Raw genomic sequence first — 22,118 nt, 5'->3', positions numbered from 1 at the left:
ATGTTCTACCAGTCTTTAAGAATGGTAAATCTTTATTGTTCTATCTTTAAGAGTTTGTACTTTCCAACTCAAAATTTGTGAATTATTTTTCTCAGAAGAAGGTGGTTGTGTGTAGGGAAGCGCTTTTATGTGACTATATTGAGGGCTTAATTTTTCTGTGAATTTAAAATGGCTAAAGTTGTCATTCTTCATTCACAACTATTGGAAAGCCAACACTATTTGAGATTTAGCCATTTAACTGAATCTCAAATAGTTTTATAATATTCTATGGAAAGGCCAATTTATACATGGTGAGAATCCATATATTTAAAGCTTAGATTCTTTGTCATATAAATGATTCTTAGGAGGAAAATGTTTTTACTTACATTATTTGTGCAATAGAGCAAAATATAATTTAGAGGAATAGTTAGCCATAAGCCACAACTAATAGTATTTTTTCTGCTTTTCCCAAAGAATTGTTTTATATTTATTCAGAGTTAAACTATTAGTTCAAAAACAAAGGATAATTATCATCTATTGTTACTCTCCAAAATAAAATTGTTGCAGGAAGGGGGACCCCTTGCAGGGCCTGAGAGTGGGCTCTTGTCTTACACTGGGCAGTGAATAGTCTGAGGAGTCACATGAGCTGACAAAGGAAGAGACTTTATTGGGCAGAGGTGCCTGGGGGTAGAGCAGTAGGGTAAGGGAACCCAGGAGAACTGTTCTGCCAAGTGGCTCAAAGTCTCTGGTTTTATGGCGATGGGATGAGTTTCCGGGTTGTCTTTGGCTAATCATTCTGACTCAGAGTCCTTCCTGGTGGTGTACTCATTGCTCAGCCAGGATGGTATCAGCAAGAAGGATTCTGGGAGGTGGTCGGACATGTGTTATTTCCTTTTGACCTTTCCTGAACGCCTCTAGTTAGTGGTGGCTTGTTAGTTCCGTGTTTCTCACCGGGACTCCTGTTGTAAAATAACTCAGGCAGATAGTTACTGTGATGCCTGGCCAGGGTGGGCAGTTTCAGTCATTGTGCTTCCCCTAACAAAATGATCAGATGACATCAACTTGCTAGCATTTAGCCTACTTGAAATTTATACCCCTGCAGTTATTTGCTCATTCATTTACTCATTTGTAATGTATGCAATTAGCTAAGCATTGTGCAGTCACTTTTATAAGAGGAGAAAAATAATGATGCTGAGTGAGTAGTTAGAATCTAGTGTATTAGTGTAAACGTGTAGGTATTCACAGGATATTATGGGTATGTTTACGATGCCATCATCCTTCTTTTTCATAATTGTTGAAATTCACGTACGAAGCCTTCTTCTATCCTCTGTTAATCTGATTCTCTAAAAAAAATAGAAGCAATAAAATATAATCCTTTAGTCTTCCCTAAATGAGGTACCATTATTCTGAAATACATATATGTGTGTATGTGTGTGTGTGTGTGTGTATGTATGTATATGTAGGTAGATAGAAGGATTGACTGATTTACTCTAACAAGAATTGACTTACACGATCACTTGATTATGGAGTCAGAGATCCAAGATCTGTAGATGTTAAGCTGGAAATCCAGGAGAGATAATAGTATAGTTCCAGTCTGAGTCCAAAGGCCTGAGAACCAGGAGAGCTGTTGATGTAAGTTCCAGTCCCATTCTGAGTCTGAAAGCAGACCAGTATCCCAGGTCAAAGACCATCAAGCAGAAAGAACAAATCCTTTCTTCCTCATTCTTTTATTCTGTTCAAGCCCTCAGTTGGTTGGATGAAGCCCATCAGTTTGGGAAGGGCAATCTGCTATATTTAGTCTGTTGATTCAAAAATTAATTTCATACAAAAACACCCTCACAGATACACCCAGAAATAGTGATTAACTAAATACTTGGGGGATCAAGATAACATAAAAATATAACCATCACATATCCCATTTAATAGTAGAGGACCTCCACTTTGCCCCCAAAAGTCTGAGTCTTCTTGTTTTTGCCAGGAATCAGTAGAGCAGTTTCAGACATTTTTAGGTCTATTTTCTTCCACTTCTTGAATTTCTTGTTTCAGAGAGTCTCAGAAACATACTAATTTATCTGCTCATTCTTTTTTTCTAACAACAGCTCTTTGGGATGAGGCCTCAAGTTTATTTTTAGAGTAAAATTACTTTTCATATAATTTCTTTTTCATTTATATTTTTCTGTATCTTCTTTCAAGTTAATTGATAATCTTGAATTTCAAATGTTTGTTTTCTTTCACAGATTTGCAAAATAAACAAAAAAATGAGAGCAAATTTTGTTTCTTTGTATTTTGTCATTTGGAGGAAAGACTTTCTCAATTTAATAGAACAAAATAATTATATGAAAAAGGCACTCTAAGGGCATTTAGCAAAATGTCCATAGGCTCCTCTGTCCATGGAATTCTCCAGCCAAGAATACTGGAGTGAGTTGCCATTCCCTTCTCCAGGGGATCTTGCTAACCTAGGGGTTGAACCTGGGTCTCCCATATTGCAGGCGGATTCTTTACCACCTGAGCCACCAGGGAAGATCTTGGGTAAATAAAACATGTATAGTAAAACAACTCTAAGACAAGTAGTTGGGAACAGGGCACTTTTTAATTTACAACCTGACTTTAGTGAGTATAACTCATATGTAGTGAAGACAGAAGACTTGTTTCTATCTTCTCCAGCATTAGGCAATGTTACTAATACTACCATTATTACTCATGTACATGTGAGTATAAGATAGGAATTGATGATGTGTTTGTGTTTGTTTCCTTGGGGCTGCTGTGACAAGCTACTATTAATATAAACTGGCTAGCTTAAAAGAACAGAAATGTTTTGTGTCAAAATTCTGGATGCTAGAGAAGTCCAAAATCAAGCTGTCAACAGGGTTATTAGTTCCTACCGAGGTCTGTGTGGGAAAAATCTGTTCCATTCCTTTTCCTGATAGATGGCCTTCTCCTTATGTCTTCATATCACCTTCCCTCTATTAATGTCTCTTTCTCTGTCTAAATTTCTCCTTTTTATGAAGACCAGTCATATTGGATTAGGACGCACCCTATCTTATTTTGGAGGTTTCCTGGTGGTTCAGACTGTAAAGAGTTTGCCTGCAATGCAGGAGACCTGGGTTCGATCCTTGAGGCAGGAAGACTCCCTGGAGAAGGAAATGGCAACCCACTCCAATATTCTTGCCTGGGAAATCCCATGTTTATAGGAGCCTGGCAGGCTACAGTCCATGGAGTCGCAAAGAGTCGAACACCATTGAGCAACTAACACTTTCACTTTCTCATTTTAACTTGCTAACCTCTATAAAGACTCTATCTCCAACAAAATCACAAAATCCCAGTCACCTTCTGAGGTAGTAGGGGTTAGCACTCCAACATAACTTCTTGGAGAGATTTATTTCAACCCATAACAGTGTCTTGTGGTGTTTAAAATACATTGGGATCATGGAGCTCTTTTGAAGACCATTCCCCACTAATACACATTGAATATTTGTCATACTCTTTCCATGCTGGTATTGTTTTGAACCCTGTTCTGCAAGAAGCTAATGGGAACATGACAGACAAAATGTTCTTTGCTTAATTATATAAGCAGTGGATTAATATCTTTCTATTTTTGTGATCCTTTAGTATATCATGGTGCATTGTGAATCTATAGGAAGGTAGAGATAAATTGTTTCCCAGATTTACTTTATACCTATTAATATTTCCTCAAGGACTGTTGTTCCGTGGAAGTTACTCTTGAAAACACTAAAGATAGAAGACATGCTCCATGGCATGGTAGGTAGCTTTACGGTCCCAAGTTGATCACTGTGGTGGATTGAAGGAAGGAAGGGATGGTCAAAGAAGTTTTAGGAGCCTGTGGTACATATGTATATAAACTCTGATACATTGATATGCTATTTGTGCATATTATTTTAATACTGAATGTTATATAAATATTAATACATCATCTTACTAAGCTCTCTTTTGTGGCTAGTTGTATCTGTTTTCAAGAGGGGCAACCAATGTAATTATAGAGACAATAATAATAAAGATGTAAGCTATTATTATAAAAATCCTATCCATTTTCAAATCCTGACTTCATGGGTATAGTGAATTATAAAATGTAATTTGGAAAACAAAGCATCAGAGCTTTATGAAATTTTTACTGTCCTTAAATTACTAGTGCCGTGAACCTGTGCTTTACTGACTTTCATGCATTTCGCAATTTTATTCTTTTAGGACTTTTCTATGCCATTTAATAACATCAGTATGTCCTTTGACAGTTTATGTCTTTTATTTTTCAATGCTCTAATATTCATGAAGTTTATACATTCTGCTGAAGTTATATATCATGGACTCCTTGGTATTTTATAAAAGTTTTTTTCTTTTAATTTAAATAACCTTGCTACCATACGCTGAAGATTGAGCCACTGTTTTATTAATAGTGTTCATGCTCTTATTGCCATATACTGTCAAGAAGCCTTTGAGCAAACTAGATGATTCGATCAAGAAACATTTCTGTTCTTACCATTTCAAAGTAGAATTATAAACATCATTAAAGAAAGTAAGTTAATACAGCTTTGCTATTTTCTAGTGTTTTAGCCGTTAAGACTTGTTTGTACACAGAAGTTAGAGCCTTTAGTTTAATTGCAAAATACACAAGAAGGTATTCTGTAAATATTTTATTGAATGACCTAATAAGTGGACCTAATTCAGCGACAATCCATGGGGAACTTTAGGATGTATCCTCAAAGGAAAATGTAGTAATTAGTGATATTAAATGTATTTTTCAGTTTTTATAGTTGATTTTGTTCTAAGATCTTTGAGGATATTTCCCAAATGATGTACTGTTGTTTAGAGTTAGGCTATCATAAGGCTGATGGGACTTAAATAATCATATTGCAAGTTACAGTAAACTTGAATTTGTTAGAATAAGAAAAAAATTAATTTTATTATTCTTTTTAAATATTTCTTTTGAGATATCCAACTTTTGACTGATAATTTCAGCCAGCATCTGCTCTTGCAGTTAAGTTGGTAAAGTCATTTTTCTTTGAGCTATATATGTACACTCTATCTTATATTTACATTTTTATAAAATTTTACTGTTTCTGAAGTAGGCTAAAGGAATGATCATCTCTAAGACCAATTTGACCCATGTATTATAATTTGATAACAGTTTTATCAAAGGAGAAAAATGTAATATAATTATTATTTTAAGTTGTCTATCAAATCAATTTACCAAATAATATTTAGTTTGATTTTGTTTTAATAGTTTGGATTTTAAGAATTTTATAAGAAGTATGTCTTTTAAAATTTTATAAGAATAAAAACATTTATACAAATTTTTAAGAATTATAAGAATTATATAAACATTCTAGTGGTAGGTATAATTATGAAGCATGTAAAATTAAAGGGGAAAGCTTATCAATAAAACTGTTTTCCTAATCACTACTTAATTGAAGGAATCACTTATTTCAGTTATTGTAAGAAAACCTAAACTATTTACTGATAGTGGGTATATTATGCTAAAGGTTTAGGAATCAGAAGTGGCCACATCAGGTTCTTTGATTAATTGCTATGCCTAGTACAGAGCCTGGTACATGGTAATTGATATGTAGAACTAAGGAACTTTTTATTGAGTTGTTGTTTAGTCACTAAGTTATGTCCCCATGGACTGTAGTATGCCAGGCTTCCCTATCCTCACTATCTCCTGGAGTTTGCTCAAACTTATGTCCATTGAGTCAGTGATGCCATCCAACCATCTAGTCTTCTGTCACCCCCTTCTCCTCCTGCCCTCAATCTTTCCTAGCATCAAGGTCTTCTCAAATGAGTCAGCTCTTCCTACCAGGTGGCCAAAGTATTGGAGCTTCAGCTTCAGCATCAGTCTTTCCAATGAATATTCAGGGTTGATCTCCTTTAGGATTGACTGGTTTGACCTCCTTGCAGTCCAAGGGACTCTCGAGTCTTCTCTAGCACAACAGTTCGAAAGGATCAATTCTTCAGTGTTCAACCTTCTTTTCTGAGTCAGAGTATAGTTGATTTCTACTTAAGAATTAGGGAAAGCATTGGATATAGTTTCAATGATTAATGGTAGCTGAGGCAGTACTTTAAAATGCTAAAATAATGACAGTACTCTGAATAAGAAACTCAACTTGTTCCAGTAATTCAACAGAAAATTATTGTGAAAGGTAATATAAAATTTGGATATCCTATTCTATTAATATTTAATTCTTGGTCAATCTTTTAGGTTCTATTTACTCAGAATTTCTAGGGATTCTAGCACAGACTTAAAAATTCCACAACAGTGCATTTGTTTGTAATAACTTTTAAGAAATTTACTCTAAGAGTTTACAGGGAGGGACTTTAAGTCAATGAAGAAGAATTACACAAAACTATTTTTAGAATTGTCCCCAGAGGAATGGGATGGGGAGGGAGGCGGGAGGGGGGATCGGGATGGGGAACACATGTAAATCCATGGCTGATTTATGTCAATGTATGGCAAAACCACTACAATATTGTAAAGTAATTAGCCTCCAACTAATAAAAATAAATGAAAAAAAATTTAAAAACTTAAAAAAATTAAAAAATAAATAGAATTGTCTAACAGTATTCAGTTTATATGCTTATTTCAAAATTGTTTTGACATGAATCTAATGTATGTACATTTCTTATAATTAAATTATTTTATTTATATTGTATCTTATTTAAATTCCTCATAAATTTTATTCATTCATAAACAGAATCCTAATAAGAATATTTAACTTTTGTTCATTTATGAGAAAAGATTGTTGATTATCATTCTTATATTTGGCTAACTTAAATTATTTCACGTCTGTAAAAATGGGAAGTTTATTGGTAAAAGAGGTCAGATTGTTTACCAACAGTATGGGAAACTCAAGATCAAAGTTATATCATTCTTTGTGTCTTAGAAGAAGAGATATCAGTAGCTTCTATTTTGAAGATGCAGAAATAGAAACACACTGGATTTAAGTAGATTGTCAAGGTAAAATTTAGTAAATTTGAGCAGCAGGTGTTGAACTCTTAGCAGCACTTACCACCCTGCATATAATAGGTTCTTAATATATGGTTCTTCAATTAAAACAAAATTGAATTCAGTATCTTGAATTTTTAATCATGATATTACACCATATTACTTTTTAGCAAGTAACTATGCAGTGGCTATGATTAATATCTCCTAAAATTCTTTAGGATAACATTTATTCTAATTTCCCCTGTTCAGAGATAGCATTTTCGTCGAGCACTTGCATTCCCGTGTGATGTACGGACCACTTGGTACACACATGGCTCAAATACTTCCTAGTAACTACTTAAGAGAATTATTGAAGTTATCCTACTAGATGTATATTCAGAGTATAATGGCAACATATCTATACTGTTGAGACAGGTAGAATTGGAGTAAAATAATTCTGACTCTGTAAGATATTATCTCGTTGTAATGAGAGACCGATAAGTCAGTGAAACCATAAATTTGGCTTATAAATGATAAGGGCATCATAGTTAGTTCTTGGGAAGAGGACAGAGTAAAAAGCTCACTTGCTTTGTGCCTCTCTTGGGTAAGAACAGACCTGGGAGCTTTGCCTGTATGTTACTTCATTTAATTTTGTTATCATGGTATAAATTTTTGTGTTCTTTTCCACATTCTATAGTAAAAGAAATTGAATTAATTTAAATAGTGTTCTTAAGATTATGCAGCTACCAGGAGAAAACTTCAAGAATGGAATTCAGATCTTTCTGGCTGCCATGTTCCTACTCCTCTCAGCTTACTATAATTTTAGAGAGTACTTGTTACCTGCACTGAATAAGTATGCAAGTTCTTTCATACAGAAAATGAAGAGTTTAAAAAACAAATTTGAAATGACCGAGGGTAAAATAAAAGACTCCTCACATTACTTATTTTACTTTGAGAAACACAGTTCATGAGTAACATAAATACATCCCCTGAGGACTGACAGTTTGGCCTATATATATGTTCATTTTGTGGTCATGTTGAAAAGTGAAGATTTATGCATGTGTTTTATTTAAAACATTTAGAAGTCATTGACTATAACTGTCTACCCTAGTAATATTTGAACTGTCTATTCTGATTTCTTCAAGAGTGCTTCGAAAGTCCAACTTTCCCATTTCAGTTCTTTATGTTTCAATCCAAAATGTTAAACTGTGTCACTTTTAACATAGGTCCAAACTGATTTTCTTCCTCCTGTGTAATCTTTGTGCATTTTAACAAACTAATTATGAATCCATGAGTTAGAGAACTGGTCTTATTATGATTAGTGTCCTTATACTAATTATATGTGCACTTACAAATAACAAAATAGTCATGCTTTATGTATGGACAAATTTTGGAAAAGAAAAAAATTTTAATATGTAAGATTGATACAGAAATATGTGTATATATCTAATTAACAAAAAGGAAAGAATGAAATTAATTTGATGCCAGAATTTTGAGATTACTGAAATGACTTTTCAAAATGCAGTGAGTATCTCAAATTTATCAAGTAAATCTGTTCTCTGACTTTAGGATTAAATGATTATTACATTAATTTATTTGTAATAAATTGTAAATAAATCACAAATTTACTTCTGCTTAAATGATTATTACAAATTATATTTACATGCCATTTTCTTTTGAATTTTATACTTAGATTGGTAGTCTTTTATCTGTAACATTATGCTTATGTATTCTTCAAACTTGTATACTTGCTTTTTTGTGTTCTACAGAACCAAGAAAATGATGAGCTAAGAGATGCCCATGAAAAACGCAAAGAAAGGCTACAGATGTTACAGACCAACTACAGAGCAGTAAAAGAGCAATTAAAACAGTGGGAAGAAGGCAGTGGCGTGTGAGTTACATAGCTCATAAAGGCATTTCCCTAAATATTAACTAGAATGGAGTAGCATCATATAGGTGCCTTAATGGCTTTTGTTTGATTTTAAAGAAATCATTTCATAGTCAGATCTTTAGTGAGAATTTTTACATAGAGAATATAATAAATGAAAATAGAAATGTTTATAATAACTATGCATTTTCCTATAATTTGCAGAAATCATGACATAGATGATGAATTATTGTATATACTTTTAATATCTATAGAATAACTTAATAAAAGTATATCTTAAAGCAAAAATAGTTCATATCCATGTGATTAAAAAACTACTTTAAATAAACAAAATGCTGATGTTACAATGTATATAACTCAAAGTGTTTACTTATTTGAAATATATGAGAAATATGAAATTAACATGTGTAGTTAACTGTCTTAAAACTATTTCAACCTAGTATGCAGTTTGAAAATCTTTACTATCCATCAGTTAGTTCTGCAGCTTATCTGAATGAATGGGCGGTCTCAGTTCAATTGCTCCGAACAGGTGTTCAGATCTTGGTTAGTCGTAAGTGGCTCCCCTGTTAACAGTATCAACAGAGGGCAAAGGACTGAATGAGTACAGAAAAATCTACTACCCTCTCATCTTCTGAGATGGATCCTTTAGGGCAATGTTGATGATACACATTGGTCTGTTCTATAGAGAAATACTGTTTCTAAATTGGCCAGTACAGCACTTTTACAAAATAAAAATGAAGAGTTTGTTTTATGTACAGAAAATGAGAACATAAAGGGCATTTGGCATGTTTTCTAGATAATTGTCACATCTAATTTTTTTTTTTTTTTTTGAAGAACAGAAAGTGTTTCATATTGCTTGTCAGTAAACCAATGTTAAATCTGTTTGTCCTGGGTTTAGCCTCTGTGACTTAGCAGGCACTTTCTAGTAGTCACCAGAAGGATGAAGACTACTTGCTAACTATCTGATGTCCACTGATAACTGCTTATTTTAAGACCAAAGACATAAACCACAGTCAGATTGGTTGGCAGCAAGTTCTAGATGTGTGGATTGCTTATAGTCCTTTTTTAGAAACTGACATTTTTGCAATGTATGTTTTATTACTAGTAGAATGAATGAGAGAAATAGACCAGAGAATATCATGTGTCCACTTAAAAGTTTACTTTCCATAGTAGCAGTTTAGGAAATCATGATCTAAGATTTTAATTTCTACATGCTTAGGTTTTAGGAAATTCTTTCCATAGTGAACCTCAGTAGAAATTGGGTACCTATGTGACACTAGCTGTACTTCAAGAGAAGTCTCAATTCCAAATGATTACCCTGAAGTTATGGCATGAATATCATTAGAAAGTTAATTTCAATAAAAAGTCTCATTTCATTTGTAAAAAAAAAAAGAGATACTTGGTTAGTAGATATTTTTCAATGTTAGGGAATGTGTAAATGAATTTTATTGCACTTTGAACATGTTAAGTAAGAAAGCAATTTCATTTTAAAAATAGGATGGAAATCAGGAAAGTAAAGAGAGTAGATCCTCAACAACTTCAACATGAAGATTCTGATGCTGTATGGAATGAACTGGCCTATTTCAAAAGGGAGAACCAGGAGCTAATGATTCAAAAGTGAGTTTCTTTTTTAAATAATGTGTACTTAGATAAACATCTGAGAGAAATGTTTTCTATCTTAAAGGCCATGAGAGAAATTCTTTATAAAATTTAGAAAATGAAATAATCTGGTTTGCCAGTAAAGGTAAAGAAAAAAGATTGACTTTTTAATATATATGTATGTATAATGCAATAACAAGTTGCACATTTGCTAGCTCTTGCCGAAACTGTATTATATGATCTAGGGATTGTGTTAATTAATGTGGCTCTCATCTGTTGGAGGTGTCGCTCTTCATTAGCCTGTATTTTAGACACTGCCGTGCTTCATTTCTGGAATGAGGTGGAGAGGGGATAACCTAGCCAGCCATCCTTGTTTGATCTCCTAGATACATAGGCGATGCAGAATGCCTGAGCTCTCTTGGTTCCCTGCCCTGTCCTGCTAATCCCAGCTGAGCTCATTATGGTGTAGCCTTGCTGCTATTCTTGGAGCCAGAGCTGTCCAAGCTAATTACTGGTAGCAGCAGAACTGCCTGTTAAGGGTCTGGTGTGGATCTGCTAACATGGTCCTTGGTAGTGACCTGCAAACGCCACGAGGGAATTGCTTTCTTTCTTGCTGTGCACTGTGTGTCCTTTGGGCTTAATGCTGATCCCTCCACATAGGTCTTTTAGCCGCCCTAAGTATAAAACTTGATGAAGGATACTCATATTTTAGAAAACATACAGTTTGCTTCCTTGATCTTCTAATTCACAGCCTATTATATTCAGCTTGCCATAGAAAGAGCACTTTTTTTGGGAAACAAAAAAGAGTTAGACCAACATAATTAGCCTTTTTTGCTACTTAACTATTTCTTTATTTAATTTTTGATACTCAGATGATGTGATTTTTTTTTTGAAAGACAGGATGTCTTTTAGATTACTAGAATTTAGTATCATGTGGCATAATGTAATTAAAGATCATTGAATTGTCATCCCTGTATTAGAATCTTATTTTACATATTATATAATAATACATGGAACTTAAGTTACCATCTTTTCCATGTGATGATAAACTTTTGAAGAAATGATCACATCAGATTTAAATATATTCTTCTAATTATCTCTTAAAATGCACTACACTCTATTAATATTAAATGATTGATGCTGATAATAAAGTTTATCTTGCAAATTTTTATAGATTTGTCCCAGATATGTTCCCTGAGAGTTATTGATAGCTTTGTTGAGATATAATTCACAAGGCATGTAGTTCACCCAGTGGTTTTCAGAATATTCAGGTAGCTGTATACCCATTATCACAATAAATTTTAGATATTTTCATTACTCACTCCCTCAAAAAACCGCATATAGTTTACCTGTTACCTGCATTGCTTCCCACCCTTTAGCTAACCACTAATCTGCTTTCTGTGTCTATAGATTTACCTATTCTGGACATCTCATATAAATGGAATCATATGATATGTGGTTCTTTGTGACTAAGTTCTTTCACTTATCATAATATTTTCATAGGGTTTATCTGTGGTGTAGCATGTGTTAGTACTTTCTCCGACAATCTTTAGTGATCTTTTTGGATAAAATGAATTAAGTGTTAAACCTAATCTAACTAATCATGAGATCTAATCCAGAAAACGCAAGCAGAGGTTAGTTGTCAGTGATGTTTCTTTGGGGTTTATTTTATTCGTCAATGAAATAGAACTGAAGAAAAACTAATAAAGCCTTTTAAAGAAAGTTTTGAAACTTTTAGAATCCTAGTCTGTTCACCCTGAAATATGTGTGTGTCACCAGTATCTCTATAAATTAAATTTTCTATCATTTATCAGTTGAATGCTGAGTCATTAACAGTATGGATTTTTCCTCCTGAAATTCATTTAAATTTATTAATGTGATACTCATTGTAAGATAGCTATTTTTCAGATCAGTTTTAATTTATTAAAAAATAGTGAAGTTTGAGGTGATAACCTTTAAGAGTGCTAAATATCAGTATAAACTTTTGGTCATGTAATGATGTTTTGGGGGTGGGTTATTTTGTGAAACATTTATTCAGTTAAGAATTGTGTTTTGAGTTACTGCTGTGTGTGCTGTGTGTGTGACAGGCAGTCTGCTTGGTGAATGAAATGAGAACATCAAACTTCCAGTCTCAGGGAGCTTTCTTGGAAACATGTTCAGTATTAAATATTCTAATGAAGAATGATGTTAAAAATTAAACTTGAAGTATCATGTGCTGTGCTGTGCTTAGTCACTCAGTCGTGTCTGACTCTTTTTGACCCCATGGACTGTAGCCCACCAGTCTCCTCTGGCCATGGGATTCTCCAGACAAGAATACTAGAGTGGGTTGCCATGCCTCCTCATCCTACAGAAGATCTTCCCAACCTAGGGATTGAACCCAGGTCTCCCACATTGCAGGTGATTCTTTACTGTCTGAGCCACCAGGGAAACCCAAGAATACTGGAGTGGATAGCCTATCCCTTCTCCAGGGTATCTTCCCAACCTAGGAATCAAACTGGGGTCTCCTGCATTGCAAGCAGATGTTTTACTAAGCTAGGAGGGAAGCCCCAGAAGTATCATAATAAAACAATAAGAAAGGAAACATGGAAACATGTCTTCTTATTCATTGAAGTTAGTTTGCACATAAAGACTGATTTTTTTTCATTTTTAATTTTTATATAGTACATGTTCAGCATAGTATTTTGAGTTATAACACACATATACAAATAGATTTGAGTAACTATGACTACAATCAGGATACAGCCTAGTTCTATCATCTCAAAAAATTTCCTAGTCCTATCCACTTGTAGTCAAATCCTCCCACCATCCCTAACACCTGACAACCACTGATTTGTTCTCCCTCCCTAGAGCTTTGCCTTTTTTTCAGAATGTCATATGCATGGAATCATATAAGCTGTATCTTTTTGAAACTGGCTTCTTTCATTTGGCATAATGCCTTTGAGATTTATTCATGTTGGTTCATCCAGTTTGTTCCTTTTTTTTTTTTTTTTTTTTGCTAAATGACATTGCATCATATGGCTTCCCTGGTGGTTCAGTGGTAAAGAATCCTTCTGCAAAGCAGTAGACACAGGTTCGATCCCTGGGTCAGGAAGATTCCTTGGAAGAGAACATGGCAACCCACTCTAGTATTCCTGCCTGGGAAATCCCATGGACAGAGGAGTCTGTTGGACTATGGTCAATGGGGTCAAAGAGTTGTACTTGACTTAGTAACAAAACAACAAGAAAATTTCATTGTATAGATTTACCACAGTTTGTCTGTCTCTTGAAGACTACTTGGGTCCTTTCTAGATTTTTGTGACTGTGTATAATTTTCTGCTGCAAATAGATTTTTATGTGAACATAGCTTTTTGATTCTTTAGAGTGTATACCCATAGTAGGGAGTGACCCTACTATGTGTATCTTTGATGTACTTTTAACTAAGAAACTGCCAAACTGTTTTCCAGAGTGGCTATGCCATTCTTATTCCTCTCAGGAATTCATATGAGCCTGTTGCTCCATGTTTTTGTCAGCACTTTTTTAAGACCATTCCCATAGGAGTGTATTGATATTCCATTGTGATATCAATTTGTATTTCCCTAATGACTAATGGTAATGACCTTTCACATGCTTATTTGCTGTATTTATATTTTCTTTTATGAATGTCTCTTCAACTCTTTTTTTGATTGTTTATTAAATAATACTTATTATTTATATATTCTATATGCAAGAGCTTAATCAAATATATGACTTGCAAAAATCAATGTATGATTTCTCCCAGTCTGTATATTGCCTTTTTATTCCTAGAATAGTGTCTTTTGCATGACAAAAGGTTTAATTTGGTAAAGTTCAACTTTCTAATAGATTTTCTTTTATGGACTATGGCTTTGATGTCATATCTAATATCTATTTTTCTGACCTGAAGTCACAAGTATTTATCCAGTGTTTTCTCTTAAAAAGCTTTCTATTTAGCTCTGCAATCCATTTTTAGTTAAGTTCCGTATAGGGTATGAGTTATAGGTTGAAGTTCATTATTTACAAAGATAAATGTCTAGTCGTATCAACATCATTTTTGAAAAGACTATTCCTTCTCCAGTAAATTGCCTTTGTAACTGTTAAATATCAGCTGACTATATTTCTGTGGGTCTATTACAAGACTCTCTTTTATTCCATTAATATGAATTTCTAAACTTCTGTGACCCCTACACTGTTTTGATTTCTGTAACTCTATAATAAGCCTTGAACTCAGTGTGAGTCAAACAGCTTTATTGTTTTTCAAGTTGTTTCGGCTTTTCTAATCCCTTTGCTTTTCCATAAAAATTCTACCTGTAAAAATAGGTTTAAAAAATAGCTTGAAAACCAAAATCTTGTGGGAATTTTGACAGAAATTGTGCTTAGAGAATTGACATATTAACCACATTGAGTCCTCTATTCCATGAACACTTAATTTGTTGAGATTTTCTTTTATCAGGGTTTTATAGTTTTAGCATGCAGTTTCTGTATGTCTAATACCGTTGTTGCATGCATGCATGCTAAGTTGCATCCAACTCTTTGTGACACTATGGACTATATATAGCCCACCAGGCTACTTTGTTCACAGGATTCTCGAGGCAAGAATACTGGAGTGAGTTCCCATGCCATTCTCCAAGGGATCTTCCCGACCCAGGGATCAAACCCACATATCTTATGTCTCCTGAATTGGCAGACAGCTTCTTTACCAGTGCACCACCTGGGAAGCTGCTGTTGTTAGATTTGTACAAAGTAACTTTTGAAGCTATTATGAATGGTATTATGACTTTAGTTTTGGTTTCTGATTGTATATTGCCAGTATGTAGAAATGTTATGTTTTTACATGTTGACATTATATCATACATTATTGATATATTATAACAAAATCTACTGTTATTATTTTCTGATTCCTCAGTTTCCCTTTTCCCCCTTTCCTATATGTCACTTGAACTTATTTTTAGAATTAGGTTTTTATTTATCTCTAAGGTTTAGTGCTTTTCTTTAGACTGTCTTTTAAGGTAGGCCAAACATTCTCTTAAGTTTTTCTTTACCTAAATGTCTTCACCTTCATTTATAAGAGATATTTCCAGTGGATAGAGTATTCTAGGTTGGCAATTTTTTTTTTTTTTTTTTTGCTCTGGAAGACTATACCACTTCTTTCTGGCCTCCATGGTTTCTGATGAAAAATACTTTGTTAGTTGAATCATTGCTCCCTTGAAAGTAATACATCATTCTCTCTAGGTATTTTTTAACAATTTTTACTTTTTCTTAACTTTTAAAATTTTGATTATGATATGTTTTGGCACAGATTTGTTTCTGTTTATTCTTTTGGGAGTTTTATACTTTCCTTGAATCTCTAAATATGTACCTTTTATCAAATTTAGGGAGTTTTGGCCATTATTTCTTCAAATATTTTTTTCAGCCCCACATTATTCTTAGTCTGGGACTCAATTAATATATATGTTAGATCTTTTAGTATTGTCCTGCTGGTCTCTGAAGCTTTGTTCATTTTACTTTTTAGACTATTTTATCTCCATTGTCCAAACTGGGTAATTTTTATTGTTCTGTCTTCAAAATTCTTCCCTCTTTTGTCTGGCATCTCTTATTTAGCCCATGCAGTGAGGGTTTTTTTTAAAAATTTTTTATTTTAGGTATTGTGATTTCAGTTCTAGAATTTGTTTGATTTTTCTTTATATCTCTTATTTATTTGCTGAGATTTTCTATTTTTTTCAAGATAATACATAACCATTCACTGGAGCATTTTAATCATGGCTGTTTTAAAATCCTTATCAAGTAATTCTGACTTGTATGTTATCTTGCTATCATTTCTTAGTTATTTCACAATCAGGTTGAGATCTTTGTTCTTGGTATGATAAGTGATTTTCAGTAGTCTCTTGGATATTGTAGTATTATGTTTTGAGACCCTGGATCTTATTTAACTCTTTTACTTTAGCAAACCTCTGATGCCATCATGCCTGAGGGAGAAGGTCACACTGTTACTGCCAGGAAGGGTGGGAGTCTTAACTGCTAACGTGACCCCTGCTGACATCACGTTGAAGGTGGTGTGGAAGGATGCCTCATTGCCACTTGATAGGCGTGGAAGTCCAGGCTTCTTATCTGGTTTCATTGATAGAAAGAGCTAGGCTGTTTTCTTCTTCTTTCTCCAGTGGTATATGGCTAGAGTAGAGGTGGTTATTATCAATAAGATTTCTGTCCTGCTAGTCTGTCCCTTTCCTGGTTCTTTGGCTTGAGAGAGCAGACTTTCCTTGAGACATTTTGTTTGTGTCTTTTGGCATTTCTCCAGTACTAAATCGAGAATTTTAGGAGGAAAGAAGAAAGCTGTGGAACTTATCACTGTGATTTGTTCTTCTAGTGTTGTTCCTCACTCCTAAGGTCCTTATCCTATCCTTCTCTTTGCCTTTTGGAGTCTTCCTGTATTTGTTTTATGTACAGATTTTCCTCAGCTGTTGATGAGGTTCTGTCTTGATAAGCCCATCCTAAGTTTAACATATTGTAAGTTTAAAAAGCATTTAATATACCTACCCTGAATGCTTGCTAAGTCACTTTTGTGTCCAACTCTTTGTGACTCCATGGACTGTAGCATGCCAGGCTCTTCTGTTCAAGGAATTCTCCATGAAAGAATATTGGAGTGGGTTGCTATGCCCTACTCTAGGGGATCTTTCTGACCAAGGGATCGAACCCACATCCCTTACATCTCCTGCATTGGCAGGCAGGTTCTTTACTACTAGTGCCAACCGGGAATCCCATAACTACCCTGTGCGCTTAGTTACTCAGTCATGTCTGACTCTTTGCAACCCATGGACTGTAGCTCTCCAGGCTCCTCTGTCCGAGGAATTCTCCAGGCAAGAATACTGAGTGGGTTGCCATTCCCTTCTCCAGGGGATCTTCCCAACCCAGGGATTGAACCCAGGTCTCCTGCATTGCAGGCAGATTCTTTACCATCTGAGCCATCAGGGAAGCTATATAACTACCCCCTACCTGATGTCATATCTTAGCCTACATTAACTTAAATGCATCTGAACACTTAAATATGCCTGCAGTTGGGAAAATCATCTCATACAAAACCCATTTTATAATAAGGTGTTAAATATCTCATGTAATTTACTAACTAGTATACTGAAAGTGAAAAATGAAATGGCTGTATGGGTATAGAATGGTTGTAAGTTGTACATGGCTGTTTACACTTGTGACTGTATGACTAGCTGGAGCTGCAGCTCTCTTCTGCTGCCCACCATCATGCAGGAGTATCTTTTAGGATGCTACTAGCCCAGGAAAAATCAAAGTTCAAAATTCTAAGTACAATTTCTACTGAATGCATATTGCTTTCATACTATTGTTAAGTTGAAAAGTCATTGTCAAACTATTGTAGATAAAGGACCACCTGTAATTGTGTTCAGGGTTTTTATATTTAATTAATGGGAAGAATAGGGGTAATATGTCTACTTGTCAGGAACCAGAAGTTTCAGCTGGTTTTTCTATAGACCAGGCACTCTTATTTTTGTATTATACAGCATGATCTAGTTTAATCTAGTCCTGACTATTTAAGGAGTAAGTTTTACCCCATTTAGGCAGTAACAGGGGCTTCCCAGGCGGCACTAGTGCTAAAGAATCTGCCTGCCACTGCAGGAGACACAAGAGAGTAGGTTCGATCCCTGGGTTGAGAAGATCCCCTGGAGTAGGAAATGGCAACCTAGTCTAGTATTCCTGCCTGGAACATTCATTTCATGGACAGAGGAGCCTCATGGGCTACAGTCCATGGGGTTGCAAAGATTCAGACACGACTGAGCGCATACAGTAGTAGCTGTCTTTAAGCTACAAGGGAAAACATTAAAAGAAAATGTCTACAAATTTGAATAGTACTTGTATATCCAGTCTTAAAAACTAGAGTTTACTTTTCAAGACCTTAATAAGAAATTCTCTGACAACTCTAAATCCAATCCAGTCGTAAAAGTTGAATTAACTTTCCAACTCTTTGCCATGCCATGGACTACACAGGCAATGGAATTCTCCAGGCCAGACTACTGGAGTGGGCAGCTGTTCTCTTCTCCAGGGGATCTTTTCAACCCAGGGATCGAACCCAGGCCTCCCACATTGTAGGTGGATTCTCTACCAGCTGAGCCACCAGGGAAGCCCCAATAAAAAAATTATGACAATTCTAAATCAGTTTTTAAAATATAATTAAATGATACTAGTTCTGAACTATATTACTGTGGTTTTACCAATAATTATGGTCAGAGTTCTGTTGTGGCTGTAGGATGGCAATCTAAGGATTTGAAAAATTTGCATGGATTATAATTCATATAATAATTCATTTAGATTTATAACATACATCTACTTATTATATCATAATTATATCCTTACAAAAGACTATGAACTTAGTAGTGTATGAACTATAAATTGGATGGTTCCTTCAGTGTTTATCTAATAGATATTCATATCTTCATTTATTTATCTATTCTGTATTTAAACAGTATCATTCAGAACTAGGTGCTATGCTCGGGACTTAGTATGCAGTGGCATACTGAAGAGGACTAATTTCAAATTCTAATGAGGTTTTTTCTAGGGGCACCTGCCATGTACTGATAAAGTGAAACCACTCTTTGGGATGCTAGATAGAAAGAAGCAAGGAAAGCCTACAGAAATGTCAGTATGCTCATAGCCTTTTCACTTAGTTGAGGATGTTGCCTTACTGACACTAAGTTAAATGTATGAACTAACAAGATCATGTTAACATACTGCTAAACAAACATGGTAACATTCTCCTAAATATAAACATTAGTATAAACGTTTGTGTACATTCTTTCTGAGTAGTAAATATTAAAGGGGCTCCAGTACTGCAGGATATTAAGCTTTTCTTATACAGCAAATCCACCTCGTCTTTATATGAACCCTAGAAGTCAAGGGAAGATGCACAGAAATTAACAGTATGTTTTCTGTATCCTTGGCTAAATAAATCAGGTGCTTGTAGGGGGTGGGTTCAGTACAGTTGCTCGGTCGTGTCCAACTCTTTGCGACCCCAAGAACCGCAGCATGCCAGGCCTCCCTGTCCATCACCAACTGCCGAAGTCTACCCAAACCCATGTCCATTGTGTTGGTGATGCCATCCAGCCATCTCATCCTCTGTCATCCCCTTCGCCTCCTGCCCTCAATCTTTCCCAGGATCAGGGTCTTTTCAAATGAGTCAGCTCTTCGCATCAGGTGGCCAAAGTAGTGGTGTTTCAGCTTCAACATCAGTCCTTCCAGTGAACACCCAGGACTGATCTTTAGGATGGACTGGTTGGATCTCCTTGCAATCCAAGGGACTCTCAAGAGTCTTTTTCAACACCACAGTTCAAAAGCATCAATTCTTCAGTGTTCAGCTTTCTTTATAGTCCAACTCTCACATCCATAACTGACTACTGAAAAAACCATAGCCTTGACTAGATGGACCTTTGTTGACAAAGTAATGTCTCTGCTTTTTAATATGCTGTCTAGGTTGGTCATAACTTTCCTTCCAAGGAGCAAGTGTCTTTTAATTTCATGGCTGCAATCATAATCTGCAGTGATTTTGGAGCCCAAAAAAATAAAGTCTGACACTGTTTCTCCATCTATTTGCCATGAAGTGATAGGACTGGATGCCATGATCTTAGTTTTCTGAATGTTGAGCTTTAGGCCAACTTTTTCACTCTCCTCTTTCACTTTCATCAAGAGGCTCTTTAGTTCTTCTTCACTTTATGCCATAAGTGTGGTGTCATCTGCATATCTGAGGTTATTGATATTTCTCCCAGCAATCTTGATTCCAGCTCATGCTTCTTCCAGCCCAGCGTTTCTCATGATGTACTCTGCATATAAGTTAAATAAGCAGGGTGACAATATACAGCCTTGACGGACTCCTTTTCCTATTTAGAACCAGTCTATTGTCCAATGTCCAATTCTAACTGTTGCTTCCTGACCTGCATACAGATTTCTCAAGAGGCAGGTCAGGTGGTCTGGTATTCCCATCTCCTGAAGAATTTTCCACAGTTTATTGTGATCCACACAGTCAAAGGCTTTGGCATAGTCAATAAAGCAGAAATAGATGTTTTTCTGGAACTCTCTTGCTTGTTCGATGATCCTTTGGATGCTGGCAATTTGATCTCTGGTTCCTCTGCCTTTTCTAAAACCAGCTTGAACGTGTGGAAGTTCATGGTTCACATATTGCTGAAGCCTGGCTTGGGGAATTTTGAACATTACTTTACTAGCGTGTGAGATGAGTGCAATTGTACAGTAGTTTGAGCATTCTTTGGCATTGCCTTTCTTTGGGATTGGAATGAAAACTGACCTTTACCAGTGGGTGGGTACTTTTGATCTTTTTATACTAACTTGTAGTCTGTAGAAAATGCTGCAGCTAAGCACTCTGCTAGACACAGGTACACACGGAGAAATAATATGCCACCCTTTTATGGGATCTCACAGCTTATCTGGGAAGTCAGCAGATGTAGAATAAAAACTTCCAATAAGGAAACAGTAGTGACACATAATGGGGAAAATGGCATTGTAATTTGTCCATTTGCTCAAACCAAAGCCCTAGAGGGTTATAATTGATTTATTTCTCTATCTGAGCTTCTTATTACAGTCCATACCAAATCTTAATAATTTCATGTCAGAAATATTTCTCGCATGTATATTTCTTTCCATTCTTGTTTATAGTGCCCTTATCCAGATCTACCATCATATCTACCCCACTGCTACAGAGTGATCTTTTAATATACAAATCAGCACATTTCTCCCCTGCTTAAAAGCCTTTATTATCTTTTCATTGCTCTTAAAATAAAATCAAAATTCTTTATATAACACTTAAAACATCTTGTCTTCCTTCTAATCTTCCCTACTTTATGATTTTTTTCTCTATGTGGATATAAGTATGGGAATGCAAAATATTTGCAAATAATTACTGATAAATTTCCAAGTTAATGCTGAGTCATGAACTTGTCAGGGAAGACAGAGTTGGGGGCCAGTTATAAAGGAGTATAGAATTTGTGATTAATGACTTCAATTTATTTTTTAGATGTATGGAATTTTACCCTCTATAGAATAACTAGATAAAGTATTTCAGTGATCTTTTGTTCATTTCTTAATGATAAAAAGTAAACAAGCTATAGATCAATGGCATAACCCAGAATGGAGTGCTTTTGTCTCTTTTGGGTTAAATATTGAATATATGTAGCTTATAATTTCAAAGAATATTTTATAAAATTAAAGAATAATTTCTTGAGTTGGAATATCATGGGAGGAAAGTTCAGCTAACTTTTTTCCTTTTGCAAAGCAAGATTCCCTGTCTTTCTAAGCAAGATTTTTTTTTTCCATTTGTAGCAATGAGGGTTTTAGGAACTGCGTTTCTTTAACATGATTTGGAAATGTAGTTCCTAGGGAAAAAAATGTCTGCTAATCATGGCATATTTTGAGAACAAATGTGTTTTTGGATAACCACTAACAACATGCAAATTGCATATTAGTTTTATTTTAAGGCATACAATTCAGTGGCATTTAGTACCTTTGACATGCTATGCAGTGAATTCTTTCCAGTTTTGCCCGTTCTTTCTCTTTCCTTCTCTTCCATCTGTCCAAAATATAGAAATGGTTTGTATTTTTGTTGTTTGTAAAATGAATCAAAATCACGGGGAATATGATATATATTTTTTTATTGTGGTATAATATACAAAACATAAAATTTACCACTGTAACCATTTTTAA

General features: G+C 34.9%; 1 protein-coding gene across 1 annotated transcript in view; it reads left to right on the top strand.

Moving 5' to 3' along the window:
- Positions 1–22,118, top strand: part of CNTLN (centlein) — a 315,816-nt gene that overhangs the window by 170,648 nt on the left and 123,050 nt on the right. Inside the window, exons 11-12 of the mRNA XM_061132229.1 lie at positions 8,683–8,804; positions 10,299–10,418. Of these exons, the coding sequence (XP_060988212.1) occupies positions 8,683–8,804; positions 10,299–10,418 (242 nt within the window). The remainder of the gene's footprint in view (positions 1–8,682; positions 8,805–10,298; positions 10,419–22,118) is intronic.

This window comes from Dama dama, chromosome 29, assembly GCF_033118175.1.
Source record: "Dama dama isolate Ldn47 chromosome 29, ASM3311817v1, whole genome shotgun sequence".
Classification (NCBI taxonomy): Eukaryota; Metazoa; Chordata; class Mammalia; order Artiodactyla; family Cervidae; genus Dama; species Dama dama.
The sequence above is the reverse complement of the archived record's forward strand: the minus strand, read 5'-3'. Positions and strand labels throughout refer to the sequence as shown.